At 41.3% G+C, this 26,267-nt stretch overlaps 1 protein-coding gene across 6 annotated transcripts in view; it reads right to left on the minus strand.

Annotated features, from left to right (window-relative positions):
• NCOA7 (nuclear receptor coactivator 7) overlaps window positions 1–26,267 on the minus strand; it is an 86,477-nt gene that overhangs the window by 5,610 nt on the left and 54,600 nt on the right. For 3 of the 6 annotated variants that reach the window (XM_035320569.1, XM_035320568.1, XM_035320567.1), the window contains exons 4-11: window positions 24,542–24,621; window positions 23,566–23,673; window positions 22,113–22,214; window positions 20,938–21,063; window positions 18,016–18,200; window positions 15,491–16,557; window positions 13,780–13,948; window positions 3,906–4,053 (exon numbers count right to left, since the gene is read on the minus strand). In XM_035320569.1, coding sequence (XP_035176460.1) covers window positions 3,906–4,053; window positions 13,780–13,948; window positions 15,491–16,557; window positions 18,016–18,200; window positions 20,938–21,063; window positions 22,113–22,214; window positions 23,566–23,673; window positions 24,542–24,621 — 1,985 coding nt within the window. Of the gene's footprint in view, window positions 1–2,375; window positions 2,879–3,905; window positions 4,054–13,779; window positions 13,949–15,490; window positions 16,558–18,015; window positions 18,201–20,937; window positions 21,064–22,112; window positions 22,215–23,565; window positions 23,674–24,541; window positions 24,622–26,267 lie in introns of those variants that run through there. The other 3 variants (XM_035320571.1, XM_035320570.1, XM_035320572.1) reach the window with 3 other exon arrangements.

The raw sequence follows: 26,267 nt of genomic DNA on the forward strand, positions 1-26,267 counted from the left end.
AGGCACACTGCACACATCTTCTCCTTGTGGGAATCTCAAGTGAGGATGCAAACTTCCCAGTTTTCTCTCATGCAGCTACTTGAAATTATTGATTATTTTCTCAGGTGCTAATGCATGAGAATATGAAAAATTTTTAAATTTCACTTCCTTTTTTTCCAAACCACCAGCTTTTTCCTGTGTGTTTTTTTTTTTTTTTTTTTTTTTTTTCCCTTTTGTATATAGGAGCTCAAACAGAAGCAATATAGCAAAGAACTACAAACATAAATCAACTTTAACAGATATTTTGTGGTTATATCACGTCGGAAATGTACTGAGTAAAAATCCGAGCATCAAGTTTTTGCAAGTTTTTTAAAATACTCATTTTCAGAATAGTCAAGGTCTTTATAAAGTTCTTTGCTGAAAATAAACAACTCAGAAAACTTCTGTTTACTTATTTTCTTAAGAATTTACATGGAGAACACATGATAATATTTTAAAAGCTGAGTCAGTATTTACACTTCTCAGTCAGGTGTGAATCTGAATACTTGTGAAACAGAAGCACAGGCTTCTCTCCCACAGCTAAAGGTCAGCCACAGGCGACCTTTCCCTATAAAGCTGAAAACAAAACGAGAAGGCAAGCCCACACATTTAACCCCCGTCTGTGGAAGTACAGAGCAGCCTACAAGGTGCTGAGAGAGACGGGGACACGCTCTGAGCCACGTGCAGCCTGGGCAGGCCGCAGGTGCCAGAACAGGGCCTGGGCAGGAGGGAAAGCTGCTGATCCCCAGCGCACCTCACGGGGCTCCAGGCGAGGGGAGATGAGGCACGTTGCACACAGCAGTGGGGTTTTGGCTGGGCTTAGGGCCCGGTGCCAAACAGGAAGCAGCAGCAAGGGCTCAGAGATGGGGCTGACGAGGAAGAAAAGGGGAAGGAAGGAGCCTTCGGTACAAAACAGCCGGGAACCCTTAGATCACCTTCCTTCAGTGAGTTTATTACCACAGCAGTTATCTGGGAATAGGAACCTCAAAACGTGTCTGAGGAGCACTCTGCGGGGCTTCCACATACCTTCCTACTAACATGGTTTCTAAACATCTTTCGGATTCACAAGGATTGAGCTTGCACAACCCCCCCACGCCTTGGCCACCACTGCTGGAACTTGCAGGAGCTGCCAACTGCCAAAAACGCCCCGGGGCCCTACGCACCCCTGCCCTGCGGGGGGGAAGGAAATGTCCCGGACAAACCCCAGGTGCAGGGTTAGCCACACCACAAAGCACAGGGCAGGACTTGTGAGGAGCTCACTGTGGGGAGGACAAAGCACTGATTCTGCCAGTCACGCCAAGCAACTCCAGTGGGACGAGCACAACACCTCCGCTGCGCTCCTTCCATCCAGCCCGCGTTTGTCCACCAGTGCCTCCCCTGAGGGGGGACGCCAGTGCCCCAACTTCCACGTCAGGGGTTCGGAAAAGAGGACCAAACCCAACCTGCACGATTAAAGTTACACGGCCCTGTGAAGCTGGGCAGCGCTGGTATTTCTGCCCGTGGTACTGGCAGCTGTACCCTGATCCTCCAGCCCAGGCTCAGCCAGTCCTGGGCCCTTCAGAGACGGGAGGGAACCCTCTGTTAGAGCATTTCTCACGTGGCCAACTTCACTGAAGGCTTGCACTGCAAAATTAGGCCAACTTAAACCAAACAAGCAAAGAAACAAACAAACCACCACAAAACAACTCCCCCTCCTCAACCTGTTAAACGAAAATGGGTCTTTCTGCTTTTACGCCTGTTCCTTCTCCACCTCCTGAATGTTTTTTCTTCCCTTCTAATCTCACGGGCCATTATTATTTTATATTGAATATATTTTTTCTCATTTTAAACCAGAATTACCTAAACTCCTCTTACAAAGACTGTTCTCTAGGCTTCCTACTGGCTGGGGGGTGGAGCATCACGGTAAATCAACAGCAACAGGTACCTGTGGGAAAAGGCAACCCAACTTACAGATACTGGCAACCACAGAACTATTACCGCAGCTGGAAACTGCAAACCAACTCCAAATACACACAAAGCTCCCTCTTCCCTGCAGATGCCGCTTTAGTTTATAAATGCAGCTCTTTTCACCGTAACTGAAGCACACATTGGAAGCAACTTCACACTCAAGAATTGCAAAAAGAGTGAGATGCAAAATCAGATATTTAGAGACCACGCAGAAGCAAATGAAAAGAATCAACAACTACAGAAACTGGATCAACAGCATCTTTTAAAGATTTTATGGGAAGGAGACAGCAAGCTACCTGAGGCAGAAATACTCTGTGTAGAGTTCATCTGAGAACAGCATACGCGTTTTACTAGGATAGAAGTGCTGGAGCAGATCCATGCTGTTTAAATAGGGACATAGGTCAACATACCTTCACCGAAGGTTCCTCCTGGTCAGGTCTAGCACAGTAAAGAATTTGAATATTCAATGACATTTGTTGCCTTTTCATCATCTACCAGTTTATTTTGCAGTATCTACTGTACTTCTGTGCTCCAGCAGCAAGAGCTCCTGCCCACGAGTACAACAGAGAGCCACTGCCCATGACACACTTTGATAAAATTGCTTATATGCTTCTCTACAATCACACTTTCTGTTTCCCCAAAAGGGAGAGTGAAAGTATCACAGTAATCGTGACCAAATTTGGGCTTTCACCAGGGATTTCCTGGCAGTCCTACGTTAAATTTGTAAAGCCTGAATATATTACAAACAAAAGAGACACACCTTAAAACGATTTCCAGCCAATTCTTCCCCCAATACATATTTAAATAAAACAATGAGAGACAGGCTCCCGGTGCAGCTGGATCCCTCCCACATTTGTTCTTTGGATCACTGGCCCTCCTCCTTCATTTTGAATTTAAGGACATACAAACAGCAAACGATGAGTGAAATCAAATGTAATATATGACTGCACTCAGCTCTGAACAAAGCAAGGACTTTTTTTTTCCCTCCATCCTGCAGTTCACAAAGCACCATCAAGAAACCACAAAACTGTAAAAATAAAAGCTATTTAGGATCAGAGATGCTGCTGCTACATTTCAAATGACAAGCTCCATTCCTGAGTTCTTTTTTTAGCATACTTTGAACATAGAAATGCTTAAAAAGCAGGGCAGTTGAATTTTTTGAGCAAGTTTAAGACTAATAATCAGATCACTTTAAAAATCACCATCAAGCTACTTCCCATTTAGGAAATTATATATATTTTTAAACTTATCACATATCCTTAGCACAGCAAGTGCTTCAGGGTTCATAAATATAATTAGAAAAAAATACACAAGCTTATTTTCCCTAGAAACTAGATTTTATATGCATGAGAAACAGACAGGTAAAAAACACATGCACACCAAGTAGTTAAAACAGACAGCAAAAGCACACAGATGAGAAAGCCAAAGTCTGAGTATAAAAACTATCTATCATACAGCTAACATTTAAACTTCCGTGTGCACCTAAGAAGCAAGGGTCTGGTATAACAACATCACACACCAATCCATTTCAACGAGCACTAAGTTGTTGGTGTTCAGACTGTGCTGGTGTTCATACATATGTACACTTCTTAGACAATTTATTAGTAGCGTACAAATACAGTATGAGTTTAGCAACACAGACAGCATGTGCCTGTATAGCTTTGCAAATGGCTAACGCAACATAACCAAAATATTTACGTAATTTCTACTAGTTGCAAGCCAGAAAACTGTTAGCTGTTTGCCTGCCGTTTCTGAGGAGAAGAAAGGAGTACTGAAGGAATATGAGTACATTTGTGAGACAGCTGCCTCAAGAAGGCTTCTATCAGAAGCAAACAACGTTATAAAGAAACATAAAATCATGAAAAGAGCAAGTGCTGAGATTTGTAACAGGATGCACACTTGGTACAAACATGCTTCAAGAAGTGGCAGAAAGCACTCACCTCCCAGCTTTTAGTAGTGGGCTCACTGAAGAAGTTGTCTATCATATCAAGCTCTTCCTTTTCTACCACAACAAAACCTTGCTCTTTGGCATCCTTCCCATATATTTCTGGTGACCACTGGACAAAAAACGTGTACAGGTGATCCACCCTGTAAACAGAAAAGGAAAAAACAACCATTTTTCAGTGATCCATGAACAATGTACTGTCATGTAGTACAGAGATGCCACCCAAGGACAAAAGGGGACAGCCAGACACACAAGATACCCACATACTTCCACCTTCTCAAACCACACAAAGCAATAGCTCCTTCTACCTAACATCCTGAAGCACTTCAAGGTTTCTCTGCTTTCTCTCCCTGCAATATATTATTTCTTTTGCTATATACATAACCAAAGCATCATGGAAAGACTAAGTAGCTAAGACTAAGCCAGTCCCCTACAACTCATATTAAGAAGTCCACTGGTTTAGTATTAGATAATGCTCACAAAAGTTAAACCCAGAAAAAACAAACAAACAAAAAAAAAAACCACCACTTTAATAGTTTGACCTTCCACATAAAACAAGCCATAAACTATCATCAATAAAGTCTACACCCAGTTCCAGCTGCCCTCTAAAACTCACAGAGGCTAACCACACCACAATTCTTCATTCTGTTATCATAAGGAAAATGAGCCGTCACTGAGAGCCTTGTTAACGATATAACACCAGCAGCGTATGCATTTTCATAAATGTAGTCAGGTCTCAGTTGCTTTCTTTAAAGAGATGTTCTCTGACAACATCCATAATGAATAGTGAACACATTATAAAGTAATTTAATAACATTTCATGTTACTTCAATTTATAGTATATCTACAAACAATATGAATAATCCTAAAACACCATTTCAAAACTGTTGTATTCTGTTCACAAATATATTCTAGATACTTTTACAGTTAAGTCTATGGTTTTTGTTCTACATTCCTAGCAGTAAGGGCTAGAGTCTGATGTCAGTTCTAACTGCAGAACTGAAAGTCCTAAAATTGTTGCCTGCTCATGATGGCTACATTAATTCCTAGTAGAAGGGATATCTGGGGGCTTCACTCACTTTGGCTTCAAGAGATTTTATGCCCATTTCCACTACCCTCAAAGAATAAAGGATCAACTTTGCTTCCTCATGTCCTCCTAACCACACACACACACACACCCCAAGGAACAAATCAGCATTGCCATTAGCTTTTTCTCTTCTCCTCTGCACATTCACGAACACTTCTTGGTGCCTGGCTACTAGATGTCCTAGCTGAATTAAAATTCTTGTTATCAAATAAGAACTGCACCCGTGAAACACTTGTAAGACACCCAAGCACACAGAGCTGCAGTATGTGAACACCCAGTACTAGTTCCTAAGGCATCAAGAGCCTCCCTTCACCAAAAACAAGCAACGTAGCTAATGCTGAGACACAAAGCCAAAATTTCAGCTGCTGTTCATAACTCTGCACAACACGCACAAATGAGAGATCAAGGTAGCAACGCGCAAGCAATCAGCCTTCTGGATCGCTCCGGACAGTAACTGCCTGGAAGAGGCTAAAGGAGGGTCTCACTCTCCACTGTCAGGGGTTCCCCCACTTCCTAAGAAGCCATGCGACTGTTTACCAACTTGCATAGATCTAACATTAGTGAAAAGTGGAACATTTCTGAAAGCTGTATCATCTAATTTTAGCTAAGATCTTTTCCTCTCATCGCAGTTTTCCCACATCAATAGCTGACACAGCATGCCCCATTCCTCTTTGCTTTCTCTACAGATGCTTCAGAAAGAGCAGTATGACAACCTTCTCACTAACTTGAGTTTTAACTGAAAAAGGCATTTAACTTGAGCACTGTGTATTTCACGTGTGGTAGTCCTACTCTGGAAAGTTAGCTACTTAATTCCTAGAAACAGTAATATGAGAGCAATAAAACTAGTGCCTGCTGTTGCCTTGCTAAAGCCGATTGGAAAGCATGCTCACGCATGCTCACGCATGTGGACGCAGGAGAGCAGCATTCATTCTCTATCTCAGAATCGCGGAACAAATTTAGGCAGTGAGGCACCTTTGGAGAGCATCTAGTCCAACTTCTGCTCAAAGCAGAGCTAACTTCCAAGACAGAGCAGCTTGCTCAGTCTTGTCCATCTGCGTTTTTGAAAGTCTCCAACAGAGTTTAAACAGCCTTTCAATGCAACCTGCTCCGTGCATAACCAATGTCACGTTGTTTTTTTTCCTCTTACATCTAATCAGAATTTTCCCTGATGCATACAGCACCTGCAAAAGGTCTAGCTCATTTTTATTTTAATTTTTAAACCAAGTACCCAAAAGAAGAGGGGCATAGCCACTTTCCCCAAGCTGCTTACTATGCTCTTCCTTATGTGGACCAGCCTTCATTAATGCAAACAGCCATGACGACTTATGCTTAGTTTGCTCTCAACTTCCCCAGCTCCTTTTCTGCAGAGCTGCTCCCCAGGCCACCCATCCCCAGACTGCATCACTGCAGGGGCTGCCCCACCCCAGGCGTGTAGCTTTGCATTTGCCTTCTCTGAATTTCCTGACTTCTGATGCGGAGTCACCACGTTCTGCCTCCTTGTTGAGGTCCCTCTGTCTGGCAGCCCTGCTCTCCAGTGTATGAACACATCCCAGATTTAGTGTTATCCCCCCGAATGACAAGGATGTGCTCTATCCCATCGTCCACACCCTAGATGAAGACATCAAACGGTATCAATTCCTAAGGAATACCACTTGCACCTGGCTGCCACTTTGACTATTGACTTTCCGAGCCCCACAGTCCAGTTTTTCATCCACCTTGTTGCCTACCTGTCCAGATTACATTTTCCAAATGTGCCTGTGAGAATACTCTAGGTGATTGTACTGAAACCCTCATTAAGTTCACTAGCACCACCCTTTGCTCTTTCCTTGTTCCCAGAGCTCACCATCTCATGACAGAACAGCTATCTGGTTGGGAAAGCACAATTTGCCCTTGGTAAATTACGACAGCTGTTCCTTGCCCTCCATGTGCCTGGACTTGCTCCATAATCTTCCCAGCAACTGAGGTGAAGATGACTGGCCTGTGTTCCCAGAGGTTCTTGATTTTTCAGAAGGTGGTTGCAGCATTCGTCTTCCTAGTTATTAAGGTCCTCTCCCGATTATCATTACCTTTCAGAGGAAGACAGAAAGCAGCCCTGTAATAACATCAGCCAGCTGCCTCAGTACACTCAGATTTCCTGTCAGGGTCCATGGACCTGTGCATGCTCAGTTTCTCTAAGTAGTCTGTAACTCAGTTTTCCTCTACCATGGGCAGATGCTAAATAAATCCAGACTCTCTGGATTTAAGAAGCAGCATCATAAAATAAGAAATAGGTAACTGGAGAAGGGAGGTCGTTCTGAAATGGGATGCGGAGCATCCCTTCTGTGTTAATAAAACTGTAGCATTATGTTAAGCTGATATTTCCAAGCTACCAAATGGCAAAAAAATATTTTTTTTAAAAAAAAAAAAAGGAAAAAAAGAAAAAAAGAAAAGCCACTGCTCAGGAAACTCTCTTAAAGCCAACCTGAGAACTGCAAAGAAATGTATCCTAGATCTCAGTAGCTGTTCTGGTGATCACATGTGTATGAGCGTGTCAGGTACTAACAAGAAAAAACAATAAAACAAAGTTCTTGGAAAGGCCCAAGACCAGAAACCTGAAGTTAATCACTCCAGAAATAAATTATTCAAAAGCAAAAGATGACATTGAGAAACATTCAAAAAATACCTAGGAGATGCAAATCAAAAATGAAAGATGGAATACTGTTTAAAGAAATAAAAAAAGGGGGGGAACACCCTTGCTGCAGACAGTTTAGTAGCAAAGTGAAGGTCCTTACAAATATACCCATAATAATGTACACACAGAGGGAACAAAACAAACATAAAACAACAAGTTTGGAGTGAAGGTTATAAATTCAGTAGAAAACTCATTCTGGAGAGTAAAGAGCATAACTTAAAAACCATGACAGAGTTATTATTTTTAAGCATTTTGTGAATTTCACAACCTGAATCCTAAAAATTGTATTTGCCATGCTCATTAATAAAAGAGCACATTACCAATAGTCATCTGAAAGAGAGAAATTACTCAGTAAATACTTTTATTTTATATTTGAGCAACCACTATGTGAAATTTCTCAATAGCGGTGATGATGAAATACTTTGTGTTCCTATAGTAGCTACAAACTGTATTAAAGGGTAAAGAGAAGACATTGTTTTTGTTTTGTTTTAATTATCCCTATGCATGGAGTCTATGTTTAAAAGTTTTAAGAAAGCTGGGAATTAAGTCTAGGTAGATGATGCTGATTTTTGATAAAACTTGAAATACCGGGGCAGCTCTAAAAATTTGGGAGAAAACTAGCAGTGGGTAAACACTGTGCAAGAACAACAGTAATGAAAGAGGTGACTATTGCAACCATAGTGTCCTAATTATAATAGAATAGCTGAAATATCCCTTGATTAAACAAAACAGGAATCTCAAAACTAATTCAAAAGCTAATTGTTTAAATGAGATCCTTGTTTTGCTGACAGAGATTTGACATGTCGTAATAATACCATGTGCTTAGGCTTCCATAAAATATCTGATACGACATCACATGATGATTTAATCCATAAAAGTAAAACAATATGGAAAATATAAATTACTGACTTATAGTAAATCACAAGCGCTGCTGACAGACAAAGATTTCCAGCAGTGGATGTGCGTTAAGATCACACAAGCCCATTTTCTTCATTCCTAGAGGAAGATCTGAGATCATTACAGGTAAGTGTCTAAATCATTTTTTAAAATCTCCAGATGTGGAGACTGACAACCTCTGTAACAGGAAGGGCTTTTCCTTTGGGGACAAAGGGGCACACCCCTACCAGAACTTTGTAACACTCCGTAAACTCTTTCTCTGCTTTAATTTCTCTCCTGTGCTGATCAGGCGATGCCACAGAGCACCAGAGCCAGCAGTGTAACATGCTTGAGCCGTGGGGAGCTCCCAGGGAAGGACCCCTAATGTGATTTACTCCAGTGCTTCAGTAGCCTCACTATTAGAAGGACCAAAAAACATAATAACAATAAGGACCAGCATTTTTATTTATTTGATTCTATATCATTTTCATATAACAGGTAGCTCAGAAATAGCATTGCAGCCATTCTAAATAAATCAAGAAGATTTCTATTCAGAGACGTTTCACATCAGGACAGATTGTTTTTCCTACTGCTGGAACTGCAGTCCAAAACAAGACAAAACAAAATTCAATTTGTTACCAAAAGAAAGTGTAAAGAGCTCAATATTTTTCAATCAGAAAAATATTCTCCGTGAAAAAAGTCTGGCAGAAAAAATACAATTATTGCTGACAAATTCAGTGTTAAGACAAAAGCTTGGCGGAGTATTTATGCCGCTGCACTGTTCAGTAAACTGGGCACAATCAGGTATGTACGTCAATGCAGCCAAGCACAGGAGGATGTATTTAATAACCAAAAGCAGAGGGCATGCTTGCAGGACAGGTGCTCTGTCTCTGGCAGAATGACCCTAAAGATCTGGGATAATGGTTCTGAATTTCGGAGCAGGAGCTCTGCATTAATGCACTGATGGCAATACTTTGTGCAAGCCTTGAATGTACAGACAAAGGGGTGTTGGTTGGGTATCTGACACCTGGGTGAGAATTGCTGGAATACTCTGCCCACGGTACTTGATTCAGGAGTCCTGCAGGTGTTGTAGCCCAGACAAAGAGCCACAAAACCAACAGCAAAAAGAGTTACTTAGTTTACAGGAGCAATACCCTGGTGATAGCTTACATTAAGAGGATCTGAATCCTGGTAATAGATAAGACCACACCCAGGAACCAGAAGCCAGAAAAAGTAGGTACACAGAGCACTGAAAAAGAACTTTTTTAAATGGCAAAGGCAATTATCAATAAAACCCATTAATCAACTTGTCAAGCTACTGTTGATTCCTGAGAGGGAACTGTAAATGATTTTTCTTCTAAAAGTTGTACTTCAATTCAGGACTTTCCAAAGTGACATCATCACCACCATAATATGACAACATCTGACTTCTCTGGGGTAGAGGCAAAAAAGTTTTGCATAAATTAATGATTTCAGGTTGATCACGGATGAGAAGGGTTGTGTATCCCGATGATACATGTACAGGGGCTCCAAGTCCACTCGCAGTTCCTGGCCTCAAAACACAGAGTGGCTGAGGATGGAAGGGACCCCTGGAGGCCGTCTGTTAGACTCCTTGATAAATAAGATATCGAAGTACTACTTTGTAGTAGACTACAAGATACCAAAGAGTACTACTATACTCATACAAGGATAATTTACAAGGAGTCTAAATCTAAGCTTTATGTTACCTATTCCTCTCCATTAACAAGGGCACAGACGAGTTACTTCACCATCAGGATCTTTTTAATCATCTCTTCTATGCAAATCTCTGTGAAAATGCATGGAAAGCATCATGCAAGTATTCACGGTAGGTAGTTATGCTGTAAGCTCTTCAAGATCTCAATTTCAACCCTATTAAATTCAATGTTTTATGCACTAGATATGCAGAAGAGTCACAACAAAGCAAGATCATGCTCTACCAAAAGAAACAAATATTAAAAACAAACAAACAAAAAAACTCACCCGACTCCCCAAAACCAAAAATCAGTGTGGAGGAGGCTAAGACTGAAAAAATGAAGCAAGGCTCAAACCCTGCTATTTTTGCTCTTTAAGAATCCTGCCTGCTCTCACGAAAACTAACCTCCAAGAAAGTGGATGCCCTCTCAACAGCATGATTTGAATGCGATGCATTTTAAAACAACACAATATATATATATATATTCATTAACCAAATCTGTCTGCTAAATTTATATTCTAGATAACCAACAAATTTACTTCTTGACTGAGGAACTTGTCAACGCTAAAATGAGGAAATTATTTGCTAGGATATACGTTTTTAAAGAAAAATTATGCATTAGTATCTCTGTCCCAGCGCAAGACATCCTCCTCTGCAACAGCTTGACGAAGTCTGTGAGTGACATAATTACTCACCTACTGCTACTCAAAATCCACAAAGTTAGAAGAGTCTACATTCCATTTCAATACCCTTAAGCATAAAAGCACATAGCACACACAGACTCACCCTCTGATACTGTAAGCTACACCCATTGCAAGGCAAAATACTCGATCTTTTCATTACTGTCCAAAACCTTGAGTGCCTCTCTGCTCAGACGAACAGTTACCCTGATGAGAAGCTGCCTGAGACTGGGTGAGCCTTATATAGGACAACGGAAATGTCCATCTCCCCCATTACGTGCTAAGATAAATGCCTCTGTGATTAAGCAAAGCTACACAGAGCACCCCAGAGTCGCTGATTAACTCAGCTGCGCTGCTCGGGGTCAGCAGTGACTCTGGGCCACCCGCAGCACCCTATGAACTCACGTATAAGCAGCAGATCACAGGGCTCAGGGTGAAAATGGAGTCATTTTGGAAGTGGTTACCTAAGCTGTTTCAACAGCAAACAGTAGTAAGTCACAGAAAAATACAGTTAAATGACCTGATAGCAGCCTAAAGGGAGCCAACAGGAAAGCTGGGGGGGGACTCTTTGTCAGGTAGTGTGATGATAAGGCAAGGAGTAATGGCTTTAAGCTAAAAGAGGGGAGATTCAGAGTTAGATATAAGGAAGAAGTTATTTTATATGAGAGTGAGGCCCTGCCCCAGGTTGCCCAGAGAAGCTGTGGCTGCCCCATCCCTGGAGGTGTTCAAGGCCAGGCTGGATGGGGCTTTGGGCAACCTGGGCTGGTGGGAGGCGTCCCTGCCCATGGCAGGGGGTTGGGACTGGGTGATCTTTAAGGTCCCTTCCAACCCAAACCATTCTGTGATTCTATGATTTAACTTACACAGTGATTATAGATGTGTACACTAATTTCTTCACAATCTCACTTATTTTTTTTATTGCTAGGAAACATGAAGATGCTGCACAAGCTACAGTGACAGCAAGTATTTTATTTACACTGCTTTATGGTCAATGAGACAATGAGGTATTTTTGATATTTTCCTACTTAACTAAATTTAAAAATGTTTTGAATGTAGAGTATATTTATTTTGATACGTGGCATCAAAAAAACATTGCAGAGCTATCCTAAATAGCGTATTGTCCGTGACTCTCTCGAGACGCAGAGCCAGTAATCCCATACTTTGTAATACCAGTAACAAGCAATCCCATCAGCAAGCAGGAAGCTGTACATTTTGCTTTCAGATGTGTCTGAGAGTGTAAAGAAAATGCCGGTTTGTTAGGCATATACTTATCTTGCATTAAAATGGTGGAGTGGGTCTCAAGTTTAATTTTTGCCCCAGGTTCTGTGCAACCTTTTACACACCCATGTGGTGTTTAAACAGGCTTGTGAACAGCACCGGAATGACCCAATCTTGTAACATTCACCACTATTTTGATAAAGATCCAAACAGCGGATGGCACAGCCGAGATTTGCCTTGTCAGCCAACGTGACCAGACACTGCGATAGCTCACTTCAGAAATTAATTTTACTGTTCTAAAAACTGAAGTATAAACCAATTGTCAATGCTAAAGTTTGTGTATTAGTTAGATCCCCTAGGCAGAAGTTTTCTGCTTTTAAAACAACAAGTACAGCAGCTACTTTCCCACTTTGCGTTAAATTGAACAGATTTAGCTGTTACACAGAACAATGATCAGAGACAACCTTAATCCCGGTGGCTTTATTCAACACCACGCACGCAATCTCTGAAGCAATAACTGACCTTGCGTTGTATTGCAGCATCACTCTAACCCCTTGAAGTCTTTACTCGCACGCCAAACCAGAATTTTCTGAACTCACACTTTTGCAATCCCTGAGAAGCCAAGGACCGGGTTCAGCAGATAACAAGCAAACCAAAAGCTACCTTCAGCTACACTCCCGATGGCCACATTCCAGCTGGATTAAACCTCTCCCCCTCCTCCTGTGTCAGCAGCTTCCACACTACTGGCCTGCTTAAAACACTAATTTCTAAAAAATATTAAACAAACACTAACTTAACGCATATACTAAAATTAAATACTGATTTTTTTTAAGATGCAGTTAATTTTTATCTTTTTTAAGACACACCACTGAAATTTAACACAGATTCAGGTTCTTTCTTCCTAGTATCTATTCACTGGAAGCATGATCACTGTTTTGGTTCATCAGAAGGGATGAGAGTTGCTCTTCATGCCTTCTAGCAAGAGAAATACCAGGGATGTGATTCCTCACAGCCAGGGAAAATTCCTGGGTGGTTTGTGTGGAAAAATCTCAGGCTTTACTTTTTTCCCCCCATAGTACTGCTCTTTATACATATATAGATAAGGGCACAGACCATCTAAGTGAATTTTCCTTACAAAGGTATGTGGGGAGGGGGGGGAGTTGTTTGTTTGTTTCCATGGGCATGAAGTCAGAAACAGCCACACCCATTCAGTTAGAAGCATCTCCCTTTTCCACTTCTTGTCCTTTGCTCATGTGAGGTACCTATTTTTAACACTGGCACCTTTGTGGATTCCTTGGCACTTTTGCAACTGCTCCACCTTTCCCTCACTTTCTACACTATGGCCAAAACCCAGATGATTCCCCAGTGCTTTTATCATGAACTAGCAAGATATATATCACCTTTTTCATCTTCCATGTGGCACGTACTGCCTTCCTTCCCCCTGGAAAATATAACTGGACTAGCAACAAATATTCCTTTATCTCTCTGGCATGACATAAAACAAGGGCACCCCTCTCCTTATCTCAGCATCCTTGTTGCATTTGACACCTTGGACCATACAGGGGAAGACACACTCGGCTCTAGAAAGCACTACACATTTAAATATTAAGTGCTATAGCTTACCTTTCCCGAGGAACAGCAAACCAGTACTCTGGTTGCTTTATCTTTTTACTGTACTGTTGAGACATGGTGGTGCTCTGAGACACAAAGGACTTTCTCATGGGTTTGCCTACTTTAATGCACAGAAACATTGGAGGAGTTTTGCTCTTCTCCTCTTTTGAAGGAAGCATATCTGAACAAGAGACAGAAGAAATGGACTGTTTACAGGTCAGTAAAACTACGGCAACTGATAAAGTATCGGCACAGAAACTCAGAATTATCATACACAGAATTAAACCTAATGTCATTAAATAACAAAAATGGTTTAAGAAATCCGTGCTCATTCTAAACCGTGGCTATTTATTCCCATTTCATCAGGGCTGTATCCCCCCCAGTTGTACAGCAACGTACAGAACAGCACTGCATCTCAGATCACTCAGACAGTCAGGCTGGGTGCAAACAGCTACACGAAGCAGGCAAGGAAGGGGGGCAGGAGAAGAGAAGACCTGGACTACCTTGGTCATCACAGTCAGCTCAACAAACCACACCACAGCAAAGAGTAATGCCACCACTGTCTCCTCTCCTGCCAGATCCCTCATCCCTACTCCAGGAAACTGACCCAGCTAAACTGCACACACGCACCAAACCCCATCAGTTCCTCTGCTGTGACGGTCAAACAGCCATACCAACACCTTTTGTCTGTACAGGGTAAAGCATAAGAGTGGTTTAAGTTCTTAAATTGCCAGTTTGACAGAAGAAAACATTTATTAAACCGTAACCTCAATCACACTGAGATCACTACACAAATTGTAGGAGCACACATACAGCCATTTTCTGGTTTTGCTGTTGTTTTCCAATGAGAACAACCATCAAACACAACTAGCGAGACCTAAACCCTTCCAATAGAAAGGTAAACTTATGTTAAGAAAATACGTTTTTAAAATGAAGACTTCCACTCTAACTGCCCTCCACCACCTGACGTGAAGCGGGGGGATGCCCATTAGCTCACTAGGCTAATGCTCTGGGATGGACCTAGAGCTCAGATGAGCAGCAGTAGAAACAGCAGTGTGTGAATGTGCTACCTAAAGTGAGATTTCATTTTCTTATATGCTTTCCAGTAACTTCCTGAAGTTTATTAAAAACAACACCTACTAATCAAAACAAAAGTATCAATAAAAGCCTCTACATATACTCCTATTTATCACTCCTTTAGGCACTTCCGTAGCAAAGACACCAGAAAGAGACAGTGACAAGAATACTGAAGGACCCACTTCATAGCAAAGCACTGCTATACACACTGTGATGGACTCCGTCAGAAATACACTGACCAACATCACTGAAGAAAGAGAAGTTATGAATACAGAGTGACAATCCCTGTGCCATGATGTATCCCCGTCAATATTCCAGCCGGATGACATTTTATTGTCCTTCTTAAAGCTAGTATCCAGTGGTGAGGTTTGCATGAGGTGAAGTTTATATAAACAGCGATCACTGAATAAGGAAAGAGCATGCAAGCTACTTGTTAAACTAGAAGCTTAGGGAGTTTAAAGATGTGTTTTTTCTTCTAAATATAAAAGCATATATATTAAATTATAACATACATGATTAAAAACAATGAAAAAAGCCAGTACTATACATAGAAAGAGGAAATTCAGAGCAGAAGGGTATCAATTTAAGGGTTACCGTCAAAATGTTGTCCAAGTCTCAGAGGAAACAAGGATAACCAGAAACCTACCTTCAATTGGCACTTGAATTTTCTGCAGCAGCCACAGTCTGATCTCTGATTGATTGTCTAACTGTGTTTCTTGACAGGTCTTGTCTACAGCTGGTACTAATGAAGAGTCCACAGACTCTTTCAGATCCTTTTCCTCTGCTGCTGCTGAGCTGATTTCTAATGAAGGTGTTTTCCTTTCAACGCAGCAGGAGTCAAGCTCCATACTTTTAACTGTATGGACTTCATTAGCTTGGGCCTTTGAACAGCTAAGTGTAAGGTCTATGCCAATTGCTTTATTGTTTTCACCTTTCTGGATTTCAGCCTTGTGTAAGTCTTCAGATGACTGAGACCCATTCCCATCTTTATTGAGGTAAAATTCAATAAGTTTATCTTTCTCTAGCTCTTTCTTAGTGTCCAATGCAGTCTCCACCTTACCTGTCGGGGAACTGACACATTTGTTTACTTCTGGAATAACATCTTGCTTTTCACACAGCTCTAAGTCTAAGTCAGCTTTAGGCTCAACACTGTCCTTTTTTTCCAAGGAATCAACAGTCAAGCGCTCCTGGACTTCTGTAGTGGGTTTGGTTACCTGCTGCTTAGTTCTCCCCAACTCCTTGGGGTCAGCCAGCAAGCCTTCCATTACTGAGATTTTCCTGTCCAACCCTCTATCCACACGAGATGATGTCTTATCCAGTTCTACGAAATCATCCCTTCCTCCTCCCAAAAGGGAGTTGTCTTTGGTTCTGATGTCTGAAGCGTTTTTTTCTCCAGAAGGCTCCTTGGTATGTGGATCCAAAGCAAACTTTTCCAAATGCTCAGTGGCAGTGATATTGTTGGCAAACTCCAGTGACTTTGATTTGATTGAACCTGTACTCTCAGATGACTGAAGAACTTCAAAATCAGCAGACTTCTCCTTATCTGAAGGTTTTATCTGTTTGGCACCTGGCACAATGGATGAATCCCCATTCTGTTGCCTCTTTTCCTTGCTAAGGGATTTGAATTTGCTGAAAGGATTGATATCTTTCTCAGAGGAAAGGTCTTCCCATTCTCCTGGCCTGTACAGAGGACAAAGATCCTTTGGTATGTCACTGCCAGGGAAAATGGCGGATGTACATAGGATGTTAAAAGCAAAATGGAAACAGAAAAAAAAAATGGAAAAGAAAAATGAATAATATAGCAACTTAAAGTCTGAAACTCAACGCAAAATTACTTTCTCCAAAATAAACATACATCAGTGGAAATAAATGACTGTAAAGAAAACAGAGAAAAATGTGGAAAGGATAATACCAAAATAAAATGAGTAAATCACTTTGCAGACTATGAGACACAGGTGAAGAAGTGGTACAGATGTCATAAGAATGTGCAAGTCATCAGAAGTTCAGTGACCAAAAGAAAACACAGGACATGTATTTAGCTGCTGGAATTCAATTCCTATCATATTAATATTGTTATTTCCCACACCTGATAATGTGTCAGGCTATACTGACTGGTAGTTCAATGGTTATTCATTCCTTTCTAGTCAGTAAAAATGCATTTTTGAGAAGAAAGCAAATCGGAGAGAAGCTGTACCCTGTTTAAACATGTTTACTGCAAAGTGGTAACTGTCAACGCATCTTTTTTCCTTTTGCTTTTATCCAACACTAAAACCTACTACTTAATGCAGACTTTCACAAAGATTTATTTTTAATGCAAGATAATTGTAAAACATTTTTAAAAGGAAAATTCTTAAAAACTTAACAGCACAGCAGCAAACTGCATAAGCTCTTCCTTACTGCTAAAAAGTCTGAGGTGAATTAGAATGCAAGACTTTCATCACTTAGAAGTTACTAACAAGTTACTAGACACTCTAGTGACGAGCATAACACAAGTATCTAGAACATTTTTTCTTGGAATAAGAAAATGGAGGGAAGTAGATGAGTTTCACTGATTTTCACTGATAGGTATTGCCTATAAGGACAAAATCTTGCTTAGAACAAATTAAGCTTACACTACACTTAAATGAAACTAAGCTCTCCCCCCACTCCCCAAGACCATTATGTAGTACAAATTCTAACTACCAAAACTTATCTGATTCTGCATTGGAAATATTCTACAAAATGATATTTTTGCAAGTCCTGAAGAGAGCAGTTAAGGTCTTATCTTCAAAAGTTTTAAATAATACTCTCAGAACGGTCCTGGCGACAACAGATGTGTTCAGAACAAACCATCTTCACTTCCACTGAAATAACCTTAGAGACCAGACAGCGCAAGAGCCCAACCAAGGCATGCCACCCAATGCTTGTCATTAGTATTTTTTTTTACTGGTCTCCTCTGCACTGCAATTCCCATATTCACGACCCATTTCTCTCTGCCACTGAATTCCTCTAAGCGTTAAGCAAAGGAACAACATAATTCCTTTGAATCATTCCTTAGTTGTCATTTTTGTCCCCTGATTTCTTATATTCTGCTGCATTCCGTGATTAAAGCCCTTTCCCCCCACCTCCCTCCATTTCCATGACCCTTATGGAAAATATGCAAGCATAAGTTCAGGAAAGAATACTCCTTACGATGGCAATGCATCTTTAATCTTCATGTGAGAGATATCATTGTAGAGAGCTATAGAGACAACCTCCTCCATGGGGCAGATTAGCCCATATTCTTCACAGCCATTCTCAATTACCAGAGGATCAGATTTATGTGGGTCAAACATGATGTTATTTGGAGTTACTATCATGACTCCTCCAACTACACCCTGCAACAGAAGAAGGAAGAGTTAACAATCCCATGCAATTAACTTAGTAGCATTTAGGCTACTAGAATAAAAATAAAAAGAAAAATCACCAAATTCTCTCCTGCCTTTTTATATCCCCATCATGCAATGTTTGGTAACAAAACTTTTTTCCAATTGCATCAAGTCAGATATTGTAAGGAGAGTAAAGAAAAAGACATCCAAGTTTCCGGCTGGTAAGGAGGAACATCTGAACTACTCAACTTTCAGTGCTGGCTGCTACAAGCTAGAGCTGCAGACTGATAATGAACCTCAGACAAAATAGGATAGTGGATTTAAAAAAAAAAAAACAAAAAACAAAAAAAGCAAATTTATCCTAGATACAGCCACCCTCATACAATATATGAATTTATACGCAACTAGCATACTTGAAGGCAGTCTTCGTCATGGGAATGTCAAGGTTACCATGCTAAGATGTATTCTAAATCCCCTTGATTTGGGATTCCAAGTGGTACATGCAAAAAGCTTCTATATACAGTATCTAATATGAAACGTTTCTTTCCTGGTACCTCTGATTCAAGCATATGTTGCACAGCTGTAGAAGATGCATTTAATTCACAAAAACATGATCTAGCCATTTATTCAATAGAAGACTACATCAGCTATCATTCAACCTGTGACATTTGTCCATATTTTGCAGTTTACAGAGGAGATTTCTAATGTCTTGGTCCTGCACACTCTCTTCCAGACAAGCTACAAACTTCACCAGACCAACTCTTTTTGTGCTGTGCACGAATCATCACATAAGACAAATAGAAGCCACAGTTTAACAGGAACGACCAACACTGGGGATAATATTAATTATTCAAGATCAAGATCATGTGTACAAATATCTGAGGGGTGGGAGACAGAAGGATGTAGCTAACCTCTTCTCAGTGGTTTGTGGGGATAGGACAAGGGGCAACAGCCGCAAAATAGAACACAGGAAGTTCCGCACCGACACGTGAAAGAACTTCTTCACGGTGAGAGTGACAGAGCACTGGAACAGGCTGCCTGGGGAGGTTGTGGAGTCTCCTTCTCTGGAGATACTCAATAGCCGTCTGGACGCCTACCTGGGCAGCCTGCTCTGAGGAACCTGCTTTGCAGGGGGGTTGGACCCAATGATCTTTCGAGGTCCCTTCCAACCCCTACAGTTCTGTGATTCTGTGATCTGCAAAGCAGGCCAGGGAAGACTAACAAATAGGCAGATAAAGAACCACAAATAGTGTTTTTTTTTTTTTTTTTTTTTTTTTTTTGTGTATGCGTTTTTTGTTTTGTTTTGAACTGGGGAGACAAAGCTGATGGCTTGGCACTGGCAAGCGAGTGCATGTGTGCCTGCTCCCTTGTAAAGCAAGGTCTGTCAGTCTTTACCATATGCTTCTCCTGGACAAGTACACAGGGTACACACATTTGTCTTTGGATGAAAGAATCAAAATCAAGTGCAGAAGCTTCTTCCCCTGGTATGTACTCTATCTATCCAGATGAGCAACACATCAGTAGGCTGTACTTCCCCCCACTCACTCCAGGAAGCAAGGCAACAAGGGATTCTAGTTACACTGACAAAGATGGTGTCCCACATTCCACTGCTTTGACTGCAAATAAATTACTTTTTCAGCCCTGGAGCAAAATAATAATAATAATAATAATAAAAAAAAAGCAATCTGCGTCCTCTACACCTAGGAAGCAGCTTATAACAAAGCAATAGTATTGCCCTAATCTACATGCAGACATCAAGTAGCCCTCCATTACTTCCTACAAAATAAGAGGCTATGGAAATTGCAAAGCAGTTCAATGCAGTCCTCATCCACTCCATGCAAAAATAGAACAAAAACTCTAAATACATCCATCTTATGGAATTCACAGGATTAAGGTGGAAAAAATATCTTTAAACCACAGTGGTTAGTATGACCAATATTATAAATTCCAGAGAATGTAGAAGCCCAAACATGCAGACATCTAACTAAGAACAGAGTCAACAAGAGAAGATGTGTTAAAGAGCAGATATATGAAAGAGCAGATATATGAAAGCAGACAGTTCAAGAATATAAAACATTGCAACCTTGACAAAATAATGGGGTCAAGATACTGCATAAGCATTGTGCCTTCACTTCTGAAACTGCTGCTGTAAAATTTAGCTTTGCATTCCTAATGGGAACATGTATGTCACAAGAATGCTGCTAGGGAAAAGAAAGGAAAGGTCTTCTCATGCAGGATTTATCTTTTTATTAGAGTTTGTGTGACATTCATTACCAAATGCAGTCCTAATACGGACATATTTGGAAACAATCTGGAAAGAGTTAAATTTTAGCTTAAAGTCATAAATGAAATAGATAGGCATGTGTTCATCTTACAAAGCTGTTGCACAGCTTGATGTAAGTGGACAACTAATCCTGAATTGCCTGAACTCTGAAGTGCAGTTTTCTGTGTCCAACTCTGAAGCAGATATTTCTGGTTAAGTCACGTTAAGGGAATGAAGGTGGTTAGAAGAGCTGTTCCTCCATAAGGCAGTTATCGTAACATTAAAAAAATAAAGAACAAAATCATATTGCATGTCACCATGGCAGCAATAAATATAACAGTGACAGATAAAGCCACAACATTTATGTTCTTTACGAACATGGAGTATGTCTGGCTCCCACAGTGCTCATTTCTCACATTATCCACACAGATTTTGCTTTTAAAGTATCTTAGACAATGCCGAAAAAGCCCAAGTTCCACCTACCTTACCATCTGTGAAGTAACGACAATTCATTTTTAAAAATTTGACAACCACAGGCTCATCCTCTTCTGAGGTGGAAGACAGGACTCTCTCAACTGGTTTGAAGGCCTTTCTTGCCAAATCAGCATCCTTAAAAAAGGAAAAAGCTCAGCACAAAGCAACAGGAGCAGAACAATCTACTTCTAGATTTTGGGCAAATAAAAGGCAAGTTTAAGCAAAAAAGAAGGTAGTTGGTTAAGGAAGAAAAACGATGGTCATGAATGCATAGGTACGTATGTACATTTAACGCAGTATGCTCTAAGGAAGAAAAGCCTTGTAACATTACAAAAAACCCCTCCATACAAATAACCGGCAAGAAATTCAGAAATGTCAAGCTCTGAATACAGTTCATGGTTATTTCAATGAGGTAGTCTCATTAAGAGAGGGCCAGTCCTGCCACCCCATCTACACACAATGCAGCCTCACTGGCACTGGTGTTGATTCCCATGCAGGTGGCACAGAGGGGTAGGACTAAGGTTAAATCCAATAATTCATGCCAGGCTTCTCTACACTTTCCTCTTAATTGGTTATGGATTTGAAACGTCTAATTGCTTTGATATCAGCAGATGGACAGCTACACTCCCTGAGAATGCTACCTACAACCACCCTTCTATGTAAAATGAAAGTTGAACTATGCCAGTAAGTTCCACAAAGATTAAATCCAGCAGTGTTGGGTACAACCATAGTACACTTGCTAGAAAGATACTGGCTGCTCAGACAAACTAATATTCCCATAAGGAATCCCCACACAGGATCAAGGCTGCAGAGCAGCAGAGAAGGACTACACAAAAACATTGACATCTCCAGGGTGAAACAGAAAATACTTCTTTAGTTCTAACTTTATATTCGTTAGAAACCACACACTGCACTATTTCCAATTACACTGATATACTCTGGGCCCAACTCATCTTTTATGGGGTTTCTGTGCTCAGCCAGAACCCTTAATTTGGATTATTTTAAGTGGTGGCAAAATTTGTAGTACAGCAAATTAAAATTAATGTTACTCAGCATTAACAACACTATACATGAGGCCTGAATTGTAACTTCAAAAGCAAGCTGTTTACACAAGCCTGAATCTCAGCTTCAGAATCAGAAATTGTTTTGTGAGCACAAGATCAGTGAAACAACGTTCGACTTACAGGGAGTTTATCGTACTCAGCATCTGATGATGAAGGAGAAACGGGAGCACCAGGACTGAAAGAAGACAGCCTGGCAGCACTTGTTTCTGGCACAAAGAGAATCTAAATACAAAAACACGTACAAACATTAGGAAAAAAAGTTTCTTCGAAGTTATTTGCTACAAATACTACTTTCTACTAGAAAGACAAAGCAATATTGATTGCTTGTGTTTGCAACACAGTCCTTAACTACTACTTATTCTAGAATCCTTCTTCATTAATGGTGATGGTGGGATATGTGCAGGTCTAATTACAGGATCTAATTCTACATTTTGTTTTGCAGAACAGGCAAGAAAATAACACATTTTCCACACAAAGAGACACCCCCCCCCCCAAGTTGCAATGCCAATTTCTCTTGCAACTACCACAGCTACAAAACTAGTAACTGTAAAATGACTATTAGCAATTAACGTACAATGGTAAACTCTAGCCCAAATAGAAGGTCACTGAGGAAGATTTGGAATTTTTAGTGCTAGAAATTCATAACACTTCACTCTAGGTTGCCTGTTTCAGAAAACATACTTGTACCTCCAAATTTAAGAAAATATTCTTTATGTGACCCAGCATTTCAGCAACATGCACTGCATTTAAAAGGGAAAAAAAGCCCTACACTAACACAAGTGTATGTAAAAATGATTTTTTTTGAATTTTTGAGAAGAAATTTTTTGAATTCCTTTGAATTTCTACATTCTCTCACAGTTTGACAATTGCAGTACGGCTTTGGTCCTCCACCCCAAACAAAAACACACTAATTTGTTGCAAGTGTCAGAGCAAAGGAAGATACTTTTTTTTTTAAAAAAAAGAAGTTTAGTTTTAAAGAAAGCATGCTGAGAAATATAAAGCAATTTAGCTTATCCCAGCTTTTGTCTGCTTGGTAATGCTATCTCTGTGCCTCCATTTTCCTATGTGCAAACCAGGACACTTCAGTCTCTTCATATCTGTAAAGCAGGAATAGAGATCTGGTCTTCGTGAACCAGGTGTCAGCCTTCATACTTCCATTTCCATTATGTGACTCTCCCAAAAACAGTCTCCAAAACTGACTCATCTCTAAAATAATGGCAAAGAGCCATTTCAATTACTGTATCTAACTCTCTAATTCTTTAATGTATTATAAATAAAATTCACATAGGTTTTCCAAGAATTTTACTCTCTTATATCAGCTCCATTCCCCTCTTGAGCTTCAGAGCTCAAGCTTTATTGACAGCAAATAAATAACAGAAGTCAGATACAGCAATTACAAAACCGCCCCCCATGCAACACCATGTAATGATCTCTGAAGTTGACCTTTGAGGGGTTTTAAATTACCATCCATTATCCTTGCATCCACGTATCCAAAAGATATGTGAAAGCAGTAAAAAGCCTCTAAATACATAGCAAATAATCAGGTTTCAGGAATAGAATACAAAAGATTTACCTGGCCTGGAACAATTGTCTGCGTGAAAAGCTTATTGAGTTCCACAAGCTTGTTTGGGGTGATGTTAAATTTTAATGCTATGCTGTTTATGGTGTCCTGATTTCCAGCCTGAAGAAAGATTCGAAGCTTAAAATATTGTGGTGATCACATACAGCATAACAGCTGAACTATAACCATCTAGCAGACTGTTTGCAGGGAATAGATTTGATGATCCAACACACCCCCTGTTTAACAGCTTATGTGATAAGCCAATGTCAATACAAAGAAAAAAATATTCTCTCACACTATTCAGTAGATAAAAAGGGAGATGTGTTACAAAGATCCCTCTCATTTTGTCACAAACTTTAAAGCAGCAGCACCTTAATCAGATGTGGTATGGCAAGTGGGGAAAAGGGACACACACTGGAAAGTTCATTATACCTTCAGCAGTCCCATTAAGTCAGACACTTGTTGTGTTCCCAGCTAGAATACTGGCCTTCTACCGTCACACTGGGTGTGGGAGGGTTGGGCGCAACTTCTGTTCAGGGACCCTGGATAACACACAGGGACCTTCTGTACAGAGCCAGTCACCTAAGCTATAGAGGCAGCAGTGTGTTTTCTCAGTGCTCCAGATTAGAGAGAGGTCACACAGTCATCTCAGGACCAAGCAAAGGCTTGCAATCCCTGAGAAACACTGTGGAAGTATTTTTCAAAAGAACAAAACTGATTATTCTATTAAAGGGTCATGTTGCAGAAGTAAAAACAGGACTGGCAGCTGTGAGGGAGAGGCTGAGCACCTGGGCTGAACAGCAGCTCTGGATGTGAGCCCGGCTCTCCCCACACAGCAGTAATTGGAACAGATCCTCCTGACATACACGCAAACATTATCAGTTAGCATTCATTCCCTGCTTTCTGTTTTGTATCACTGTCTCACTGTCAACCTCAACAACTCCACTTGCAAAAAGTAGACGTGAACAAACCACACAGTAATACTTACAGTATATTCTACTGTACCAACAGGTTTCTGAGAAACCATCTTCTTCTCTTTCTTTTCATTGGTTTTGTTTTGATTGTCATCTAAAGAGGAAAAAGCAGAGACTGTCATTAGCTTTTGTGTATCATTTGTTATCAACATGTTTCCGAATAGACTCAAAAGCGTAGACTGAAGCTACCAATGGGAACAAGACGCAGAAGTATCTATTAATTACTAGGCATTGCAAGGCAGGCAACACTTCAAAAACAGCAGGTTTAGTAATACCTCAGGAACTCTGGAAGAATAATGATACGATATCATGTACAATACGGAGCCGCTCCCATGCTTTTCTCCATGATTGCTACACAATTCAGCTGCTGGATATTAGCACTTTGTGTGACGAGCTGCTATCAGGGCTGAGATAGAAACCAGCCTCCAAATATACGCACTGCTACTGCATCGTTATAACCACGGCAAATACTGGTTCAACGCCATTTCATCACCAGTACTTCATACTTAAATGCTATTTTAGACTCTGAAGCTTGAAGTACACCAATAGTCCTGCACAACAAGTGTGCATACAGCAGTATAAGGCAGCATGAGCACAAAGCTTGTTCAGAAGACATTTTCCACCAGCATGACGAACGGGCTGCACCTGCACAAGCAGCACTAGCAGGGCGGCTCCTCTTTCCCCCTTACCCCAGCAGAGGGGCAGCAAAGCCAAGGACGAGGGAAGCCGCCCGCTGCCCACCCGTCCCGCTGCCCGCGGCCGTCCCCAGCCCCACAGGCTCACCCCGCACCCAGGCGCACACCCACCTACCTGCTGGGGGCGAGGGCGGCGGGCAGCCCCAGCTCCAGGAGCGGGGTCGGGGCGCAGAGCGGCCGTGCATGGCTGCCCTGTGCCCCAGGGCCTGGGCACAGGTGGGAGAGGCGAGAAGGTAGGGCCAGGCCCAGCACACCCAGCGGTGGGGCTGGAGGAACCCTGGGGAAGGCCGCCAGGGAAGGGAGGCCGGGAACGGCGAGGCGAGGCGCCTGGCTCGTGTTCAGGCTGCGCAGCAACCTTTGCTATTTCCACAGAGCAAGAGGCAGATAGTAAAAAGGAGGGCGAGGACTCGTATTCCGACTGTAATGTACACAAAAAGAAAGGAGGGGCCCACAAGCGTGTCACACCTGGCCCTTCTGCCCGCTGGTTTCCACAGCGACACTAATGCCGGGGACTGACCCAGCGCTTTCTGAGGACTGGATCCACCACACACACTGGGACCCTCTCTGTCAGCCACCAGAGGCCAACACAAGCACCTTGTGGCGTGCCCAGCTGACACACACGGGCAGGTAGCATTTTGGAGCAGAACATCCCTCAGTTATCTCAGAAATTTCATCTCCGAGACTGGAGAGCCACAGCAAAACTTTCAGAATTAGCACTGTTGCTGCCTTTTTCTGACCATTTGCATTTTCATTGCTGCCACTGTCTTACTCAGCTCAAAGTCAACGGTGAAGGATGGAGAAAAGAGGGCAGTGACAGCAGTTAGCAGTGCACAGTGCTAAACCATCAGAAATGCAATGCCAATGATGGACAGAAGTGGCAAACAGTGAATACTTCCCATAGCCATTATTTAAGTACAACTGCCAACATGGCACAATATTGTTAGTTGGGGGAATTTCTTCAAACAAGAAGTTAGATGACATCCTTTCTTGTTACTCAGACACCACTTCAATTATTTCAGGATAATTAAAATTACATAACATAAAG

The sequence above is a fragment of the Oxyura jamaicensis genome, chromosome 3 (assembly GCF_011077185.1).
Source record: "Oxyura jamaicensis isolate SHBP4307 breed ruddy duck chromosome 3, BPBGC_Ojam_1.0, whole genome shotgun sequence".
Classification (NCBI taxonomy): Eukaryota; Metazoa; Chordata; class Aves; order Anseriformes; family Anatidae; genus Oxyura; species Oxyura jamaicensis.